The sequence below is a fragment of the Myotis daubentonii genome, chromosome 1, assembly GCF_963259705.1.
Source record: "Myotis daubentonii chromosome 1, mMyoDau2.1, whole genome shotgun sequence".
Taxonomy (NCBI): Eukaryota; Metazoa; Chordata; class Mammalia; order Chiroptera; family Vespertilionidae; genus Myotis; species Myotis daubentonii.
This window is the reverse complement of record NC_081840.1, coordinates 156411245-156431480: the sequence shown is the minus strand read 5'-3', so window position 1 is coordinate 156431480 and position 20236 is coordinate 156411245. Positions and strand designations below refer to the sequence as shown.

General features: G+C 43.7%; 1 protein-coding gene across 1 annotated transcript in view; it reads left to right on the top strand.

The window, feature by feature from the left end:
* IL2RA (interleukin 2 receptor subunit alpha) overlaps window positions 1–19560 on the top strand; it is a 55123-nt gene extending 35563 nt beyond the window's left edge. The window contains exons 2-8 of the mRNA XM_059663556.1: window positions 1309–1497; window positions 2139–2246; window positions 5634–5849; window positions 7520–7603; window positions 7974–8045; window positions 10657–10723; window positions 17700–19560. Coding sequence (XP_059519539.1) covers window positions 1309–1497; window positions 2139–2246; window positions 5634–5849; window positions 7520–7603; window positions 7974–8045; window positions 10657–10723; window positions 17700–17724 — 761 coding nt within the window. The 3' untranslated portion in view covers window positions 17725–19560. The remainder of the gene's footprint in view (window positions 1–1308; window positions 1498–2138; window positions 2247–5633; window positions 5850–7519; window positions 7604–7973; window positions 8046–10656; window positions 10724–17699) is intronic.
* Window positions 19561–20236: the final 676 nt, after the last annotated feature.

Below are 20236 nucleotides of genomic sequence, written 5' to 3'. Positions count from 1 at the left end.
TCTTTAAAACAAATTAGTAAAATAATTATGATAATACCCACTTTATGGAAAAGGAAGCCACATCATAGGTAAGTAAAAATAATAAAGTTATACAACTAGTTAACTGGTAGAGCTAGAATTTAGAAAATCACCTTTCTCCCCTTTCGTGCCTTATTGTGGTGATTATTATGATTACCAGAATGTACTGAGTGCTTATGATACATGTTCCTCTATAACTGCTGGCCCACTGAGCCAGTGAGATTGCTTTTATTTAGTCCTTTCTTGGTTAGAGGTGGGGCAAGCTGTCCACATTCTTCTCACCTTCTGTTCTTGGGGGCAATAGGAGTGTCCCAAGTCTTAGATGGGGGGTGATATCTAGGATGACAAGATGCTGGTGAGCAGAGTGTGCGGGCACCGGGAACCTTCACTACAATCCAAGTTATTAATAAGCAATTGGCAGATCATCCTCTACCAGCAACTACTGCAGCAACCAGCCCGGATTAGCTGCCTTTCTGGTGGGTGGAGAGGCTGGCTGTGGTAGGGGCCCCAGCTTTCTCACCTTTTCCTTTTTCCTGTGATCCTTCTTATCCACTTCTTTTATCCAGTGTGTGGCTTCTTCCTAAAAATCTAGTTTCTTAAAAGGGGAACTTGTTGCATCTTTCTGATTAGACCAATATATTTCCCCCTTTATAGTTGAGTGTTTGGCCACTACATCAAGGGTCTTTAGTAGGAAATCAGGGTCCATTTTTTGAGCTGAGTGAGGGGCAGGTCTTTACAGTATAAAAAGGAATTTGGAAAACTCACAGATGGGTAGGAGGGTGAGAAACACACGCTTCCTACTAGCCAGACATTGAGGGAAGCATTTTAAATTTCTATTTTTTTTTTTTTTTAGTGGTGCAGAATCATTAATTATAGAAAGTTGGGCAATCCTGAAAGGTTCTTTTCTCACACACACATTTTGTTTTTTAATTAAATTTACATGGCCTTAAATAAATAAATAAATAAATTTACATGGCTTTCCTCATATTCCTTGGTCTTCCTCTCTCTACTTGCTCAGCATGAGGCATATTCAGAATAAAACTTCATTCATTTTTATTCATTTACTTTAAAATATATTGTAGTTTATGTTTTAATTTGGTTGAAATTAAATTTTGAACTGTCTCTCATACAAAAGTTTCTAAAGAACAATGGCAACAGACTTAGTTTCTTTCTAGGAAAAAGTGGGGTATATATAAATCCTTTAAATAAAACACAGATATGTGTGATTAAATCACTGCATGGTTAAATGTGTGAATGTTTAACTGGTAATATGCTTCTTTTCCTTCTCAGAGTTTTGTTATCCCAGCCCACCAAATCTCAGACACGCCACATTCGAAGCCATCACTTACGAAATGGGCACCTTGATAAACTGTGACTGCAAGACAGGATTCCGCAGAAGCAGCGAGACGATCTTCATGAACTGTACAGGACACGCGGGCCACTCTGCTTGGGAAAACCAATGTCAGTGCAAAATGAATTGTAAGTGTTTCCTTTTGTAGCTGCCAAGGGGAAGAGAAGATCATAGCAGAGAGTGAGACAGAGCTTCAGATTTTGTTCACTTGGCCCCACAGACAAACATTGTTCGGTCTGAACTACACAGGAACTAATTTTACTGGTTGCTGGAATATTCATATATTAAACAAATATTTAAGGAGTGTCTTCTAGGTCCAAGTACTGGTCTAGGCATGCAGGATACCCAGTACTCAAGAAACTTGTATTTCAGGGTCAGGAAGGAAACAGACATTACACTAATAATTATCGAACAATTAAAAAACAATTTTAGTTCACAACAATGTGAATATACTGAATGCCACCGAACTGTACACTTAAAATGATTGATATGGCAAATTTTGTTATGTCTATGCTGAAGGCCATTGTCATTACACACATGAATACTGACAGGCCAGTGCTGGTCTGGGCTTGACATGAACAGGGCCCACTAAAAGCACCCCAAGGGCAGGGCACATGTGTAGCACATCTTCGTAACCGCAGCACTTTGATATTTCCTGGTGCACTGCAAGCACTAGAAAGATCCTTTCTGAGTAAGTGAATACATGAAGAGTGTTTACTATTATAAACATTTGTGAAGTTATTTGCTTCATTCCATTCATATTCTCTAGCCCTCAGGAACACACAAAAACAAGCTACTCCTAAACCTGAAGAACAGAAGGAAAGAAAAGCCACAGAAATGCAAAGCCAAACACAGCCCACAGACCAAGTTAACCTAGGTAAGAGGTGAATCTGAACAACTGTTGTCTGAGTACTAGGAGCCAGCCCTTCTCTTGCAGGTATATGATGTGGTCCCCAAAGGAAGAAAGCCTGTCCCATTATCCTCTCCTCTAAGGATATCATGTCAACAATAGCATTTGCAGGCTCTTGGCTCAGCATTTCAAGTCACTTTCACAGAAGCCAACCTGGCCTCAGGAATTCTTCCTGGTTTGAGAACTGGCTAAATATAATTCAATTCAATTCAATTCAATTGGATTCGATTCAAAAAGCACGTGTTGGGACTAAAGGTACCAGGCACTGCCAACAGAAGATATAAACATGAGCAGACAATAGCTCCTTCTCTAAAGGAAATACTTTGTTTTTTCCCCCTAAATAGAAGATAATGAACTGCCCGCACAGCAATTTACTTCAAGATGTTTCTTAGGAAGAGTGTGTGTGTGTGTGTGTGTGTGTGTGTGTGTGTGTGTGTGTGTAAAATGTGCTGGGTTATACTGGTGAGTCGTGAAGCTGCAGACAAATACCTCCTGGCTAATGGACTATGGATTAGTGAGCACCATAACTACCCAGTTGCTGCTGCAACTTTCCGAGATGAATCATGTTGATTAAAGTCAAGTCATAATGTCAGGAGGAAATAGAGTCCATTAGGAAAGCCTGAGCTTTTGGGGGACCAGCTGACCTTACAGAAACCTATGGTCCCATGCTGATTGTATAAGATTATAAAGAATTTGAACATCTACACTAATAAAAGAGAAAAATGGTAATTGGCGTACGGTGATACCCTTTTCATTAGCTAATCAGGGCTATATGCAAATTAACTGCCAACTAAGATTGGCAGTTAACTGCCAACAAGATGGCGGTTAATTTGCATATGTAGGCACAATGCAGGGAGGCGAAAGGGAAAGCAGGAAGAAGCCCCCTGCCACTGACAGTGATCGGAAACCCAGGGGGGAGCTAAGAGCTGGGGGGCAGGGCAAAGGCGGCCCTGGGGCTGCCTTTGCCCTGCCCCCCAGCCATGATCGGAGAATCAGGTGCCTTTTCCGCCCTGGCCAGTGATAGCAGGAAGTAGGGGTGGAGCCAGCGATGGGAGCTGGGCACGGTCGAAGCTGGCAGTCCCAGGAGCTAGGGGTCGCTTGCCTGGGTCTAAAGCGAAGCCCACGATCGCGGGGCCCTGCAGCTGCAGGTCCCCGCTGCCTGGGCCGGACGCCTCAGCCAGAGGCGTTAGGCCTGGGCAGGGGTGGAGCCTGCAACCGCGAGGAACTGGGGGTCCCCTGCCCAGGCCTGACACCTCTGCCGGAGGCCTCAGGCCTGGTCAAGGGGCCGATCTGGTGATTGGTGATCGGAGGGTGATGAGGGTCAACTCCTCTGGCCGAGGCATCAGGCCTGGGCGGGGGCCAGAGCCAGTGATCGGGGGGAGATGGGGGTCCCCTGTCCAAGCCTGACACCTCTGGCGGAGGCGTCAGGCCTGGGCAAGGGGCCGATCAGGCGATCGGAGGGTGATGGGGGTATACGCCTCTGGCGGAGGCGTCAGGCCTGGGCCAGGGGCAGAGCCAGCAATCGGAGGGGTCTGGGGGTCCCCTGCCCAGGCCTGACGCCTGGGCCAGAGGCATCAGGCCTGGGCTGGGGGCAGAACCAGTGATGTGGGGAAATGAGGGTCCCCTGCCCAGGCCTGACACCTCTGGCCCAGGCGTCAGGCTGGGCAAGGGGCTGATCCTGCGATTGGAAGGTGATGGGGGTCAACGACTGAGGGCTCCCAGTATGTGAGAGGGGGCAGGCTGGGCTGAGGGACACTCCCCCCCACACACCCAGTGCACGAATTTCGTGCACCAGGCCCCTAGTATTGTATAAAATCTCACTTGAACCTCACAACCCAGTGAGTGAGGGAGGAGGAGTATTACTTCAATTTACTGAAGAAATTGAGACATTGAGAAGGTAAAAGACTTGGCTAAACTCACATATTTTAGGAATAAGATCTTGGGTCTCCCGAATTAGACTAGAAATCTTTCTACTGATTACTTATTTTAGACTAGTTCGAATTTATTTGCATCTTCCATTATTTTTTTTTTTTAAAAGAATAATCCAGGGGCATTGTTGCAATGTGAGGTTTTTATCCATGTACACACACACACACACACACACACACACACACACACACCCAACTTTGTACTGGAATGGTATTTCAAAGCAAGTTTAGTTGTTGTTTTTTTCTCTACTTCTCCCATAATAACTTCCACAATTATTGAAAGGTTTCTCAAAAAGTCAATGTTTGTTGTCCTTACTCAAGAGATAACCAGCTGGTTTTAGCTAATGGACATTTCACATATTGTCTTAATTAGTATGTTTTCATTTAAAAGAAGCAAACCCAATTAAAAACAGGTTCAGTCAGTTATAGATATCACTGACTGTAAAAGAAATTTTTTGAGACTAAAACATAAGTTCAGCCATGATTTGCCAGGTGTTAGAGCAAACTGCTCAGGACAGAACCACTAAGCTTCCAGGTGGGGCCGAAGGTTACACAGAGTATTTGTAGAGCTCATATTGGGTATTCAGGCTGTGGAAGGTTTGGAAGGTCAGAGAATATGTGTAGCTTCCTATGTCTGAAGAATAGAGGGTACATATGGTTCCATATGTCCAGATTGGGGATGGAGTGAAAAATCCTGAGATTATATCATAGCAGGACACGATCTTTAGGGTTAAAGGTCAGTCAGGCTTGGGTTTTAGTTTGGGAGTGGAAAGTTACTAAACACAGGGAATTTCCAGAAGCCTTCATTGGTCTAATGCAGGGCAAGCTTCAGGTATGGCTTGATCAGAGATCAGGCTCCAATTCTCTGAGATTCTCTCAGCTGCTCTCTCCTCTGGGCTTTGGCTTTGTCCCCAGTCCTTCTACCATGGTCCCAAGGTGACCATCAGCTGCAACCTGAGGATGTAGCTTCCTCAATCAGCAGTGGAGATAAGGGGTGGTTGGTCTTCACTTTTCAGTGACCCAAATTGAGTTAAGCCTGCTCTTATCCCTCAGCTGAGACCATCCTTCCCAGTCCTGTGCACTTACCAAAGCTCTCACTATCGTCAGAAGTAATTACTCATGCCTCTGTGTTCCCATAATGAACGTCTGTTCTTTAACTATAATACTCAGCACATTCTGCCTTCATATGTCTTTCTTACCCAATTGACTGACCCCTTTTGCAAGAGTGACTGAGTCTCTGTGCCTTCTCACAAAGTACTTAGCCAAGTCCTGATACTTAGACATTCTCAATACATACTGGTTAAATGAAAGAAAATAAATGAACAAACAAAAAAATAAGAACCAAGGTCTGGTCTCTAGGAAGGGGAAACTTGGACTCACAGTGCTCTCTCCAACTTGCCTTTGGAATTTCCTTTCCCTCTTCCAGGTCATTGCAAGGAGCCTCCACCATGGGAACATGAAGCTTCAAAGAGAATTTATCATTTCGTGGTGGGCCAGACAGTTCACTATAAGTGCGCCCAGGGATTCAGGGCCGAACAGAAAGGTCCTGCCACAAGCACCTGCAAAATGATCTGTGGGAAGACGAGATGGACACAGCCCCAGCTCAAGTGCACAAGTGAGAGTGAGAATGATCAGTTTCTAGGTATGGTGGCACCTTCCTGAGTTCACTAGATTGCTTTTTCCATCAGGCCGACCAGGGTGGAATTCCTCACCCACCAGCTATGTAACCTTGGACAAGTTAATCTCCTTGGGACTCTATTTTTTCTCATTCTATAAAAAACACTAGAGAGACTCAAAGGCAGGGGTCCTCAAACTATGGCCTGCGGGCCACATGCAAATACAAATATTGTATTTGTTCCCGTTTTGTTTTTTTACTTCAAAATAAGATATGTGCAGTGTGCATAGGAATTTGTTCATAGTTTTTTTTTTAAACTATAGTCCGGCCCTCCAATGGTCTGAGGGACAGTGAACTGGCCCCCTGTTTAAAAAGTTTGAGGACCCCTGCTCAAAGGTCTCTATCACTTAAGGTCCCCTGTACCCTGAGTGGAGATAAGTAGCAGAAGAGGGAAGAAGAGAAAAGATCTTTGGAGTGTTCCAGAGCCCCCAGATCACTCACTGGTGATAATGCTTCCCCTTTCTTAGTTGATCCTGAAACCCCACTTCTTCCTCTAAGCTACCAAGACTTCCTCTCTCCCTCGTTCAAAGGGGAAAGTCCAACCTGCAACCCACACCTTTCTAATTTACTGATAATGTAAATCCATTATTTGTACAGTGCTACACTGTTGACAGGCAACTTCCCCTTGCATACTTCCCACCTGAGCTTTGATACAAATGCAAATGTGCAGAGAAGGGACTTATTTGAACACTAGCAGGCACACTCACGCACTCATTCATCCATACATACAACCAATGTATGTTGAGATCTTCGCTATTTTCATTCTGAAATCATACTACTATTTCTACAATCTAAAGTCACTTACATTGTCCTAGCCAGGTGGTTCAGTTGGTTGGAGTATGTCCCATACACCAAAAGGTTGCAGGTTTGATCCCCTGTTGGGACACATACAGGAGGTAACCCATTGATATCTCTCTGTCTCTGTCTCTCCCCTTTCCTCCCTGTCTCTCTAAAATCAATAAAAACATATCCTCAGATGAGAATGATATATAAGTGTGTGTGTGTGTGTGTGTGTGTGTGTGTATTAAAAGTCAGTTACATTTAACAATGGGTTACAGGTTTCTTTGCTCATCACTCTTTTCCATATTCCATGACTTCCTTTTGGATTCTTGAGAATTCTGAGTTTCTTTCCCATAGCTTGTCTCCAGTAAGCCATACTGCTGGTCATAGCATGTCCCTGGTTTCCTTTGTAAAAGGATGACAAGGTGGGGCAGTGTCCTGGGTAAATGACAACACCCATGCTGAATGGGGGCCTATAACAGAGAAAAGCTACCCTTTTGTGCCTTTCTACTTTGTTTGATAGTTCAATGGTATTGGCATTGTTATGACCTGTTTCCAAGACACAGATGGAAACCAGGCTGAGTAGGAAGCTTAGAGAAAGGAGTTTCTCAAAGTTCTATGGAAAACCAAGGTCAGAATTAGAATTCCCTCTCACTGGGCTCTGCTGGGGCCTCTTATGCCACTCCATGTGACTCTGATGTAGAGCCATGTGACGTGGCACCCGCAGATAACATGCCCAGCACTGAGATTCACACCTTAGCTAGTGTGTATAGAGTCAACTGAGGTGGGTGGGTGGGGCTGGATGTGAGACCCCTTCCCCTTTCAGTTCCACAAGCATTGCTCACTCTCTCCGCCAGGTGATGAAGAGTTTCCAGCAATCACAGACATTCCTTCTGGGAGTGAAGCTTCCTGTCCCTTCACCACGACAAGTTTTACTAGAGGTATGGCTAGAATCTGTTTCTATGAAGATAAAAGCCATTATATCAAATGGGAGAGAGGGAAGACAGTTTGCCTGGAGCAGCCTCGCCAGCATGGGCAGAGCTGCCCCATGGATGTTAAGATGATCAAGATCCACATCCGACCTCCCAATCCTCAAAGGGTGGAAAACAAGTGTCAGAAAGAGGTGATACCATACTGAGGGTGGTGTCTTGAGGCAGAAGAAGGAAATACTTGCGCACGGCCTCTCCTTGTCCTTTATGTCCCTTCCATCAGTCTCTGAGGTTCTAGCTCAGGGAGAACCCTAGCACTCTCCAGCCTGTGCAATCCAATAATTGCCTAAACAGAGCATCTTCCCCTCTCTCTTCTGCATAGATTTTCAGAAACCTACAGAAGTGTCTACAGCCACAGAGATGTTCATATTTACCACTGAGTATCAGATAGCAGGTGGGTAGGAGTCACTTCTATTATTAACAAAATGTACACCAGACAGCAATTGTGGGACATGTTGCTTGGTGGGTGGGTGGGTTGGTTAGTTGTTTATCATGACCCCCTATTTACACTATATGTCTGTAAGAGTTAAATACTAATGCAGAAATTAACATAACCTAAAATCACAATGAAGTCTCAAACTAGCCTCATGCAGCTCCTCCTGAATGGATCCTAAATGAAAAACACTCCATACTTGGAAGTGAGGGTTGAAGCAAAGAGGGAGGGAGAACGTATAACCAGGGGAAGAAAAAAAAAATCCTAAAACAGCACAGTTGTTTCCTGGTAGGAGGGAAAAACATGCTTTGCCGCAAGAAAAAAAATAAAATTAAAAATGAGCTCATAGAAAAAGAATAGGATGGAGATAATCAGGGGCTGGTGCTGGGGCCAATAGGGAGATGGTGATCAGAGGGCACAAACTCCAGTTAGAAGAGAAGTTCTGGGTATGAATGCATAGCATGGTGGTTGTAGTAAACAATACTGTATTGTATAATTGAAAGTTGCTAAGAGAGGAGATCTTAAATGTTCTTACCACAAAAAAGAAATGGTAATTATGTGACATGATGGAGGTGTTAGCCAATGCCATGGTGGTAATCACATGGCACTATGTAAATGTATCAAATCAACATGTACATCTTAAACTCACACATGTATATCTATATATATAAAAAGCCAGCCACCATAACACCGTAACGACTGGAATGACCGGTCGCTATGACGCCCACTGCAACCAGCGAACCGCCTGATTGGCCTCTCCCACCCTGATCAAGGGTGGGCGGCCGGCCAACCCCCCCATGGCCCATTCCCCAGGCTGGCCATGCCCCCAATTGGCCCACCCGACTCCGATCGGCCCACAGCCCCTCTCCCTGACTTGCCCCGCCCCTGATTGCCCCCCTCTACCTCAATAGGGGGCAGGGCCAGCCGGCCAATCCCTCATGGCCCCTACCCCTGTGCCAGCCCCATCCCTGATGGGCCCCCACCATCTCATCTGCCCGCAGCTCCTTCCCCTGCCAGCCCTGACCCTGATCGCCCCCCGACCCCAATAGGGGGCAGGGCCAGCTGGCCAACCTCCTGCAGCCTCTGCCCCCAGCCAGCCCCACCCCTGATGGGCCCCCACCATCCCGATCAGTCCGCAGCCCCTCCCCATGGCTGACCCCACCCCTGATAGCTCCCCCACCCTAATTGGGGGTGGGGCCCACTGGCCAATTGCATGCAGCTCCTCCCCCCAGCCAGCCCAGCCCTGATCAGGCCCTAATCGGGCAGACTGGCCGGACCCCAACCATGCACGAATTCGTACACTGGGCCTCTAGTGTCAATTATCTATACCAGCGGTTCTCAACCTGTGGGTCACGACCCCTTTGGGGGTCGAACAACCCTTTCACAGGGGTCGCCTAAGACCATCGGAAAACACATATATAATTACATACTGTTTTTGTGATTAATCACTATGCTTTAATTATGTTTAATTTGTAACAATGAAATTGGGGGTCACCACAACATGAGGAACTGTATTAAAGGGTTACGGCATTAGGAAAGTTGAGAACCACTGATCTATACTAATAAAAGGATAATATGCTAATTAGACCTGATAGACCGGACGTCCTTCCAGACAAAGCTGCAGCGGCTGTGAGGGCTGAGGAGGGCTGGCAGCTGCAGCAGCAGCAGTGTGATGGGAGCAGCTCCTTCCCCTGATCACCTAGTCGCCTCCCACAGAGGGAGGCCAGAGGCAGCAGCAGCGGCGGGGTGATGGGGACAGTGCCTTCACCTGTTCAGCCCGGTCGCTTCCCGCAGAGGGAGGCCAGACTGCGGCTTAGGCCCGCTCCCCACAGAGGGGCCCACAGGGAGCCAGACTGTGGCTTAGGCCCGCTCCCCACAGGGAGCCCACAGGGAGCCAGACTGTGGCTTAGGCCCGCTCCCCACAGGGAGCCCACAGGGAGCCAGACTGTGGCTTAGGCCCACTCCCCACAGGGGGGCCCACAGGGAGCGGGCCTAAGCCATCAGTAGGCCATCCCCTGAGGGCTCTCGCAGGCTAGGCTGAGGGACCCCCTCTCCCAGTGCACAAATTTTCATGCACCGGGCCTCTAGTATGTCAATAAAGCTGGGGATAAAAGAAGAAAAACATGGTTTGTGGCCCATTTAAGATAGATAGGTAGGTAGATAGATGGCTCACTCCACTACTATTGGGAACTATGAACACTTTCAAAAGATGCTAAAGTGTTTATGATTTATCTTTATGTTCCGATATTTTTTTTACCTGTCACAGGCCTCACTTTCATCCTCTTTAACTGAAGCCTGGGCTCTGAACCTTTCTGAAAAGAGGGTCTTTCAGTTTGGTCTCACCTGAAAGCCTTTTGAGGAAAGGCACTATGCCCTTCTCCATCCATGCCACCTCACCCAGTCTTAGAGCACCTAAGAAATCTGTTGGGGGAGGGAGCTGCACTCTGGGAGGGGAAATCAGAAGCTGCAGAGCCCACCTCTTTGGGATGTCCTTGCTTATGGGGGGATTTTCTCAGCCTGCTCTGTGACTTGGCCCAGGACATACTGTGTTGATCTACTTCTCTGTTGGCAGTGGCCGGCTGCATTCTCCTGCTGATCAGTATTTTCCTTCTGAGTGTGCTCACCTGGCAGCGGAGACGGTAAGTCCCTTATTAAGCAAGCCCTTGCCCAAGCTATCTGTAAAGCCAGAGTAGGAAAAGCCTCAGGGCAGAGATACCTGAGCAGTGCTCCCCATCTTTCTACTATCCACCAGCAGTTTGGAGAGCAGTAGAAAAAGAATTGGCCAAGTATGAACTCCCAAAGAGTCAATCACAAAATTAAAGCCACAGGGAATTGGGAGAGCAAAGGAAACTAACATTTGTTGAGCACCTATTGTATACCAGTTTCTTTTTTTTTAATTATATTTTTTATTGACTAAGGTATTACATACGTGTCCTTATCACCACGTTATCCCCTACCCCCCCACCCCCCGCTCATGCCCTCACCCCCCCCCCCATTGTCCGTGTCCATTGGTTAGGCCTATATGCTTGCATATAAGTCCTTTGGTTGATCTTTCCCCTTTACCCCCACCCTCCCCTACCTTCCCTCCAAGTCCCGACAGTCCAATCAATGCCTCTCCGTCTCTGGATCAGTCCTTATTCATCAGTTTATGTTGTTCATTAAATTCCACAAATGAGTGAGATCATGTGGTATTTATCCTTTTCTGACTGGCTTATTTCACTTAGCATAATGACCTCCAGTTCCATCCATGCTGTGGCAAATGGTAAGAGTTCCTTTTTCTTTTTCCTCTTCTTAAAGAATACCTTTCAGCATTTCATATAATGCTGGTTTGGTGGTGATGAACTCCTTTAGCTTTTTCTTATCTGTGAAGCTCTTTATCTGACCTTCTATTCTGAATGATAGCTTTGCTGGATAACGTAATCTTGGTTGTAGGTTCTTGCTATTCATCACTTTGAATATTTCTTGCCACTCTCTTCTGGCCTGCATAGTTTCTGTTGAGAAATCAGCTGACAGTTGTATGGGTACTCCCTTGTAGGTAATTGACTTTTTTTCTCTTGCTGCTTTTAAGATTCTCTCTTTGTCTTTTGCTCTTGGCATTTTAATTATGATGTGTCTTGGTGTGTTCCTCTTTGGATTCCTTTTGTTTGGGGTTCTCTGTGCTTCCTGGACTTGTAAGTCTATTTCTTTCACCAGGTAGTGGAAGTTTTTTGTCACTATTTCTTCAAATAGGTTTTCAATATCTTGCCCTCTCTCTTCTTCTGGCACCCCTATAATTCTGATGTTGGTATGCTTGAAGTTGTCCCAGAGGCTCCTTACACTATCTTCATATTTTTGGATTCTTTTTTCTTTTTCGGTTGGGTATTTTTTGTTTTTTCGTATTTCAAATCTTTGACTTGATTCTTGGGATCCTCTTGTCTGCTGTTGGATCTCAGTATATTATTCTTTATTTCAGTCAGTGTATGCTTAATTCTAGTTGGTCTTTTTTCATATCCTCCAGGGTCTCACTAAATTTATCGGTGGTTTCCAGAAAATTCTTGAAAAACCTTATAAACGTGGTTTTGAACTCTATATCCAGTTATTTGCTTTCCTCCATTTCTGTCATTTGTGACATGTTTCTTTGTCTCCGCATTTTTTATGCTTCCCTGTGTTGGTAGAGTGGTTTTGTGTGTTAGGTGTCCTATAAGGCCCAGTGGCTCAGCCTCCCCAGTTACCTGAGGTGGACACTCTTGGTGCACCCCCTTGTGGGCTTTGTGCACAGTCTTGTTGTAGTTATGCCTTGATTGTTGTTGGTATCACTGGGAGGAATTGACCTCCAGGCCAATTGGCTATGAGAATCAGCTGTGTCTGCAGTGGGAGAACTTCTGTGCTGGAGACACCCCTCTGGGGCAAGACTTCCTTCAATGGGACTTTGGTGCTCACTGAGTCTGCCCCCTGAGTGTGTCCCTTATGGATCTGAGGAGTTGTAATCTGGATGGTCCCACTCTGACCACTGCGTACACTGGCTCTCGGATCTAAGGAGCTGCTAATTTAGCCTCTGCTTGAGGTTACCCAGCAGGAGCTATGAAGAGATCTGCAGATTCCCCTTCCTTTTTTGGAGTTTGGAGGTGCCCAGATGAGGCCCAGCTGTGAAGCAATGCAAGCTGCTGTGGGGCCTTGGGCCTTCTCTTGGAAGTTCTGGGTCTGTCTGGCCCAGCTGCAATTTTTTAGGTAATTTTCAGGTTGCAAAGGGCCAGGGCATTCATATGCAAAAGCCTCTGCTGCAGCCTGGATGGGGCGGGGTCTCAAGGAATCAACAGGGCAGAGCAAGCAGCTATGGCTGATCCTCAGCCCTGCCCTAAGGGGCCCAGTGTCTCAGTGTCCCGATAATTGCTGCAAGCACCTCTGAGGGAAAGCCACCCTCAAGTTCCGAGTTCTGCCTGCTGCCAGAGAGTCCAGTTGCTCCCCGTATGAGTCCTGGGTCCCCAGAGGCTTCCCAGAACCGGAGTTCAGAGCAGTCGGGAGCTTGTGACTCCCTCCCGATTCAAAAAGACAGCCGCGTCCTCAGGTGCCAGCCCCTTTCCACGCGTGCGCTCAAGCCTCCATACCTCTGCACTTTACTTCCGCAGCTCCTCTGAGTCTCAGTGTGCTTTTCTCTTTCCTTCTAGTTGTAGAATTTCCACTCAGCCAGCATTCCTGTAGTTCTGGATGATGTCCATTTTGTCTTTTCATTGTATTTTTGAAGTTGTTGTGGGAGGCAGCAATTTCCTCCCACAACCTATGCCGCCATCTTGGTTTTCTCCTGTATACCAGTTTCAATAAACATTATCACAACCTGTCTTCTCAGAAATCTTCTCATAGCTACATCTTGGATAAATTAAGTAACGTAAACTAGATTGCACAGCAGAGCTCCAACTGCAACTTGAATGGAGAGCCCAAGGTCTTTCTGCCCCATCACCTGGCTAAAAGGAAGCTAAGTCCACCCTAAGCTTCTCCTCTCCTGAGCTTTCACCCCACCTCCTGCAGACACTCACACCAGAGCCCCCTTGACCAGGAACATGACCCATGTGTGGCCTTATTTCTACTAACTTGGATTCTCAATCTTGGCTGCAGATTGGAACAACCAGGAGCTATTTTTGTAAATTGATTTGAGAGAGAGAGAGAGAGAGAGAGAGAGAGAGAGAGAGAGAGAGAGGTGAGAGACATCAATCAACTGCCTCCTGCCCAAACCCTGACCAGGGATCAAACTCAAAACCTGGGTATGTGCCTTGACTGGGAATGGAACCTATCGCCTTATGGTGCATCAGATGATGCTCCAACCGATTGAGCCCACCAGCCAGGGCAGGAGATATTCTTTAAAATACTAATGCTTGGGTCCCAGCCAAAATCTTTGGGGGTTGTCCCCAAACATCAGTACTTTTTTCTTTTCAATTGAGATAAAATTAATTATTTTAACAATTTTCAAGTGCATAGCTCAGTGGTTTTAGCAATGTTGGAGATACACCACCACTGTCTAATTCTACATTAGAACATTTCCATCACCCCAGAAAGAAACCCTGAACTTCCCAATTCCCCTGGTCTCTGGCAACCACTAATCTACTTTCTGTCTCTGTGAATTTACCTATTCTGGACATTTTATATAAATGGAATCACACAACATACACCGTCATGTGACTATGAATACATACTTTTAAAAACTCAGATGCATCAAATACATTCACATCCAATTTTTCCAACTCTGCACTAAGACACTGATTCTTAAATTTGATGGGCATCAGAATCTCCTGGTGGTTTTGTTCATACAGACTTCCAGCTATACACCCAGTGTTTCTGACTCAGCAGGTCTGGGGATGGGTCCTGAAAATGTACATTTCTAACAAATCCACAGATGATACTGATACTTCTGTTCCAGGAACCAAACTTTGAGAACCACTGCATGAGCCTAACAGTATTGAGAATCAAAAGAGTGAAATGATTTTACACACACACACACACACACACACACACCCTGCTTCTCCCTTCCTTTAGCCAACAAGCTATAGAGACCTATTATGTCACTTTTTCAAAGATACAGGCTATCCCTATCCATATACCAGAGTACACTCTGGCCCCACCCTAATATAAACTCCCCATTAAGACCCTCAGAAGATATTTGTTAGATCCTCTCCTTCCTTCAGTGATAAGACTTAATATCTCTCAAGGATCTTTTCATTTCAGTAGCTTAAAGACAATAAGCCTTCAGACATGAAGGGGTGAAGCTATTTGGGGGTGGTAAAGGTTTTGGAATTCATGTTGTGAAATCATGAGTCCCACAGCTCCTCCAGAATTACAATCTTCCAGGAGACTCAAACTGACCCCTCTGTCAGAGACTAGTCCAAAATCTTTCCTAAAGTCAAATTTCATCTAATAATGCCTTCTCATGGCCAAACAGAATCCTACATTTGATCTTATTTACCTGCCAGCAATTACTAGGAACTAGTGATGAGCCAGAGCTGGCTTACACTGGCTCCTGAGAGCCAACGTTAAATTTTCAGGAATTTTACAAACTGTTTTAAAGCATAACCATTGTGAAAAATTAAAGTATGCAAACTTATAAATAAATTGCATTAAATACAAAATTAAATACTCAAAACCAATCACTTTCCTAATTATTTTACTACATTTTACTGCTCCCTTTGTTCTCAGAGTTATTTACGGCTGTTGTGTCTATATCAAGACAGTATTATATAATGATTTGCTAGTGAATATCTCTTTCCAACTCTGTATTCAATTATGTCACATTAGTAGCCTGAAAGTAGGCATGGTAGGAGTATTTACACATGGAAATCAGCAAACTTTTTCAGAGAGCTAGTTGGATATACATTAAACATTTCCCAGCACACCACTTAATTGAAGCCTTGCCTCATGGAGCTCTGAGCAAGGTAGAAAGCAACCAACTGGGCGAAACAAAAACTAGGGAAAATAAGCACAGTTTTGTCTAATATGGTAGCCACTAGACACATGTGGATATTTAAGTTTAAACTTAAATAAAATAAATATAATTAGAAATTGAGTTCATTAGTTGCACTAGCCACATTTATATTTCCGTCATCACAGAAAGTTCAGTTAGGACAGTGCTGGCTAGAAACTAAGAGTTTTCACTCATGAAAATCACTGAGCACTGTTAGTTGCTATTATTATTCCTTTTCTGCAACTACTGTCCACACAATTAAAAACTTTTTATAGACTATCTCCTCTGTCGATGTGGGTCAAAGGGTACAAACTTCCAGGTAGTAGATGAATAAGTTCTAGGAATCTAATGCACAGCACTGTGCTTATCATCAACAAAACTGTATTATATACTTCAAAGTTGCTAAGAGACTAGATCTTATATATTCTTACCATAAAAATAAAATGATTATTATGTGATACAACAGAGGTGTTAGCTGATGCTACAGTAGTACTCATATTGCAATATATAAAACGTATCAAATCAACATGTTTACACCTTGAACTCACACAATGTTATATGTCAGTTATATTAAAAAAAAACTATTCCTAGAATATTTGAATTTTATTAACCAATGTTACCCTAATAAATTCAATAAAAATATATTGGGGTGGGCAAAAGTAGGTTAAATTATCAGCCATCATTACCTAAAATATAAATCATAAATAAGGATACACAATAATAAGGAGAATAACAAATAATATAATAATTAATATATAAATAAGAAAAAACTCCTTGTTTCATGTAGTATAACTGTAAACCTGCTTTTGCATATATATATATATGAATATTTTCCATGTGTCAGGCACTTGTCAGGGGCCTGAAGATAAATACAAATGTCCTCTGTTCTCAAGAGCTTACAGTCTAGTACAGAAGGAAAAAAATAGAGAATTTAATATGATTTGTTGGAGCCTAAGATTAAGGTGTTATAGGAGCAAAGAAAAAGGGCACTTAACCATATGTGGGGGTGCCAAGAAGGCTTTTAGAGTTGAAGGTGCCTAAGAAGCCTGAGGCCAGATTTTAAAAAGGCAGGACATAGCTGCTGGGCAGAGGGAGTGTGGGGAGAGGGAAAGCAGTGAAAGGGAGTATCATAATGTTTGGGAGAAGCCAAGAAGTTCTGAACATAAAGTGCATGGGGCAGTGGTGACAATGATGCTCTGGGCATGGACCAAGTCATGAAAATCAGGCCAGAGTGAGGGGTTTAGACCCTATCCTGAGGGCAACAGAGAGCTCCACAGAAGCTTTACTTATGGGACAAATGGTAGCTTTAACCCTTTGAATGGTCCAGCTACAACAGAGGCTGGATGTAAGATGAGTGATAGTGGTGGCAGTCTGGTTATGTTATAATGGAGTAAATCCACACAGGAGATGATTACAGCATGAACTCGGTCAGTGGGTGTATGTTTAAAAGCAGCAAAATAATCAAGAAATATATAAAGGAGGTCAAGGTAGCTGGTTTTAAGTGAAGGTTAAGGAAGAGGGATGACTCAGGGGTGAGTCCAGGTTTTAGAGTGTGACAGTAGGACCTGGTAGTCACTATGTAAAGTGAGAATGAAATGTAAAGTGAGGATCTAGAGTAGTATCCCCCTTGGGGATTAACCCCCAAGCAGAGCCCATCCTCTGGTCCATTACCCGGGACATGCTCAGCCTCCACACCTACAACTGTCCAGTCCTGGAACTAACAGGGAAATGGAAGGGCTACCTTGGGCTCTTTCTCAGATTGCCTCACTGCACAATGATTGAATTTTCATGCTGTAAGAACCACGGGGCAGTCTTGGCTTGGTGGGATAGAGAAGACTTGAGGTCAGATTTCAGGATGTAGGAAGGTAATAGTATCCTGGGGTGGAATTTAAAGTTAGCAGGCCAATGTGGGCTTAGTTGAATGTTCTACCCACTGAGCGGTTCTCAACCTGTGGGTCTCAAACAATGAAAATACATCCTGCATATCAGATATTTACATTACGATTCATAACAGTAGCAAAATTACAGTTATGAAGTAGCAACGAAAATAATTTTATGGTTGGGGGTCACCACAACATGAGGAACTGTATTAAAGGGTCGCAGCATTAGGAAGGTTGAGAACCACTGGAAACACATTTTTCTTGGTTCAGTATTACACTGATAACTATGACTTCGTTATATCACTACAGGAGGAAGAGTAGAAGAACACTCTAGAAAGCTAGAGTGGTAAGAAGCTGAGAACAGCCCACAGCAGTCATGAAGCACAAGAGAAATCAAAGAAGTTAAACACTCACCTAAGCTGCATCTCCTGTGATAACCGTGGGTTTTTAAAAGCTCTGAAGTCACATCACAGAACAACAGGCAACTGCAACCCCATAACGAAGCCAGCTCTGGAGTATCAATGAGTGAGTTCAACCTGCTTCTAAGTACATCATTGGAGGCACAGCAAGAAACAACTAGAACTCTCGCTCTATTTTCATGTATATGTAAAGCTTGATGGGCCAGGAACTCTCTCCACACCCTAAATAGTATAAAGAAAATAGCTTAATGTTAATTTCATCCCAACTGCCCAGTTTAGACATCCCAAGGAAAAACCCAGTGCTAACGTAAATAGAGATACACACACTCTCTAGCCTACATAATAGAGGATCTTGTCTCCTAATCCACATAGTTCCTTTCCCAGCCTCTGAATGGCTAGTCCATTCTCCTGTCACATTCCTTAATGAATGTCCTCTAAGAACTCTGGACTGGTAACTTGAACACATCTTTTTGTCCTTAGGTCAGTCCTCTAAACTAGCCCTACTCCACTGAACCTTCAATTTTGAATATCAAAAGAGCAGAGACTGGCAGAATTATCTTTGGGTAACACCAAAATGGGGCAGTTGAGCCGTTGGAATTGTAGAACTTCAATATTTGAAAGGATTTTACTAGAGTTCATGTTGGATCAGAAGAATAAACTAGGTCCAAGATAATGAATTATACCTCCTATTAAAAAGTGCCACCTATTCATTACTAATATGTTTCTTTAAGAGTTAGTTTCTTTGAGCATGCTGTAAATGACACTCTGAATCTGTCCTGCAAGAATTAGATGTTTGTAAACAGACATATTATGTGCAAATGTGTACACTTTCAAATAAGTGTCATAAAACACCAGTAAGAGATCAATGTTTATGGAAAGAACAAAGAAAAAAGGGATGAGTGGGGAAGGAGATCACACTGATAGGATGCAACTATGGAAAAGGTCATACCAGTAGTCCTCAAACTGTTAGCAAATCAGAATCACATGGAGGCCTTGTTAAAACACAGATGGCTGGGTCCATTTCCAGAGTTTCAGAGTCAACAGGTCTGGGTTGGGTCTGAAAATTTACATTTCTAACAAATTCCAGATGATGCTGGTGACTATTCCAGGTACCACACTTTGAGAACCATTGGGTTATATCTCTCCATGCCCACTGATCCCCAATGCCTACTGAAAAATCAGCTTCAGGTGCTGGGATTTCAGTGAAAGTTCTTATACAGCCTTTAGTGTAAGAGCTCAATCTTAAAATCAGTTGACTCAGATGTCACAGTTAGACAAAATCACATGACCAAAGCAATTAATGAAAAATTTAAACCTGCATCCAGTTTTCATTTTGGAAAGGGCAGGAAAGTGTTATGAAAAATATAGGAAGGTGCCAGCAGGTCCATATTCAGATTAAAGAAACATTTTCTGTTTTTTCTGTGACCAACCAAGTACCATACAGATTCCATTGTCAATATCCCCCCATCACTGCCCCAAATTTGTGTTTTCTAGTTAAACTAAAGTTGAGAGGAATCTCAGACCATAATTTTTATTTTATTTTATTATATTACTTGAGTAACTTTGAATTGAATTATCATTACTCATTTTGGGGGAGGGAGTTCTGTGAGATCAAAATTTTTTCATAATAATTAAGATGTTTATTTACTTTTTTTACTCTAATTCTCTTACAAGTGTATGGGGGAGTTTTCTAGAAACTACGTGATATGTGATCATGTCATCATTCTGATGTTAACATGCAATGAGTTTATTACTGTTGTTTGTAAAGAAATTAATAAACAATATTCTTTGAATTTCTTAGTTTTAGTATCTAAATATGGTACGTATCACTAGCTGTAACTATATAAACAAAAGGTCTTTGGCATCCTCAATACTTTTTAATAACATACAGATCCTAACAAATAACTAATAACCACATCATCATTAGACATTTCAGAAATGCAGATCAAAACCACAATGAGATTCCATGTCATACCTACTAAGATGACTTTAAACAAAACAAAACAAACAAAAAATTTAAAAAAAGGAGAAGTCCGGCCAGTGTGGCTCAGTGGTTGAGCATTGACCTATAAACCAGGAGGTCACAGTTCGATTCCCAGTCAGGGCACATGCCCAGGTTGTGGGCTCGATCCCCAGTACGGGGCATGCAGGGGGCAGCTGATCAATGATTCTCTCATCATTGATGTTTCCATCTCTTTCTCCCTCTCCCTTCCTCTCTATGAAATCAATGAAAATATATTTTAAAAAAGAAGAAGAAAGAAAAGAAAAGAACAAATGTTGACAAGGACATGGAAAAACTATGGAAAAATAAGAATCCTTATACATTGGTGGTGTTATGTAAATAGTGGTGCAGCCACTGTGGAAAACAAGTTGGCAGTTCCTCAAAAAGTTGAACATTGAGCCCTTCCTGGTTTGGCTCAGTGGATA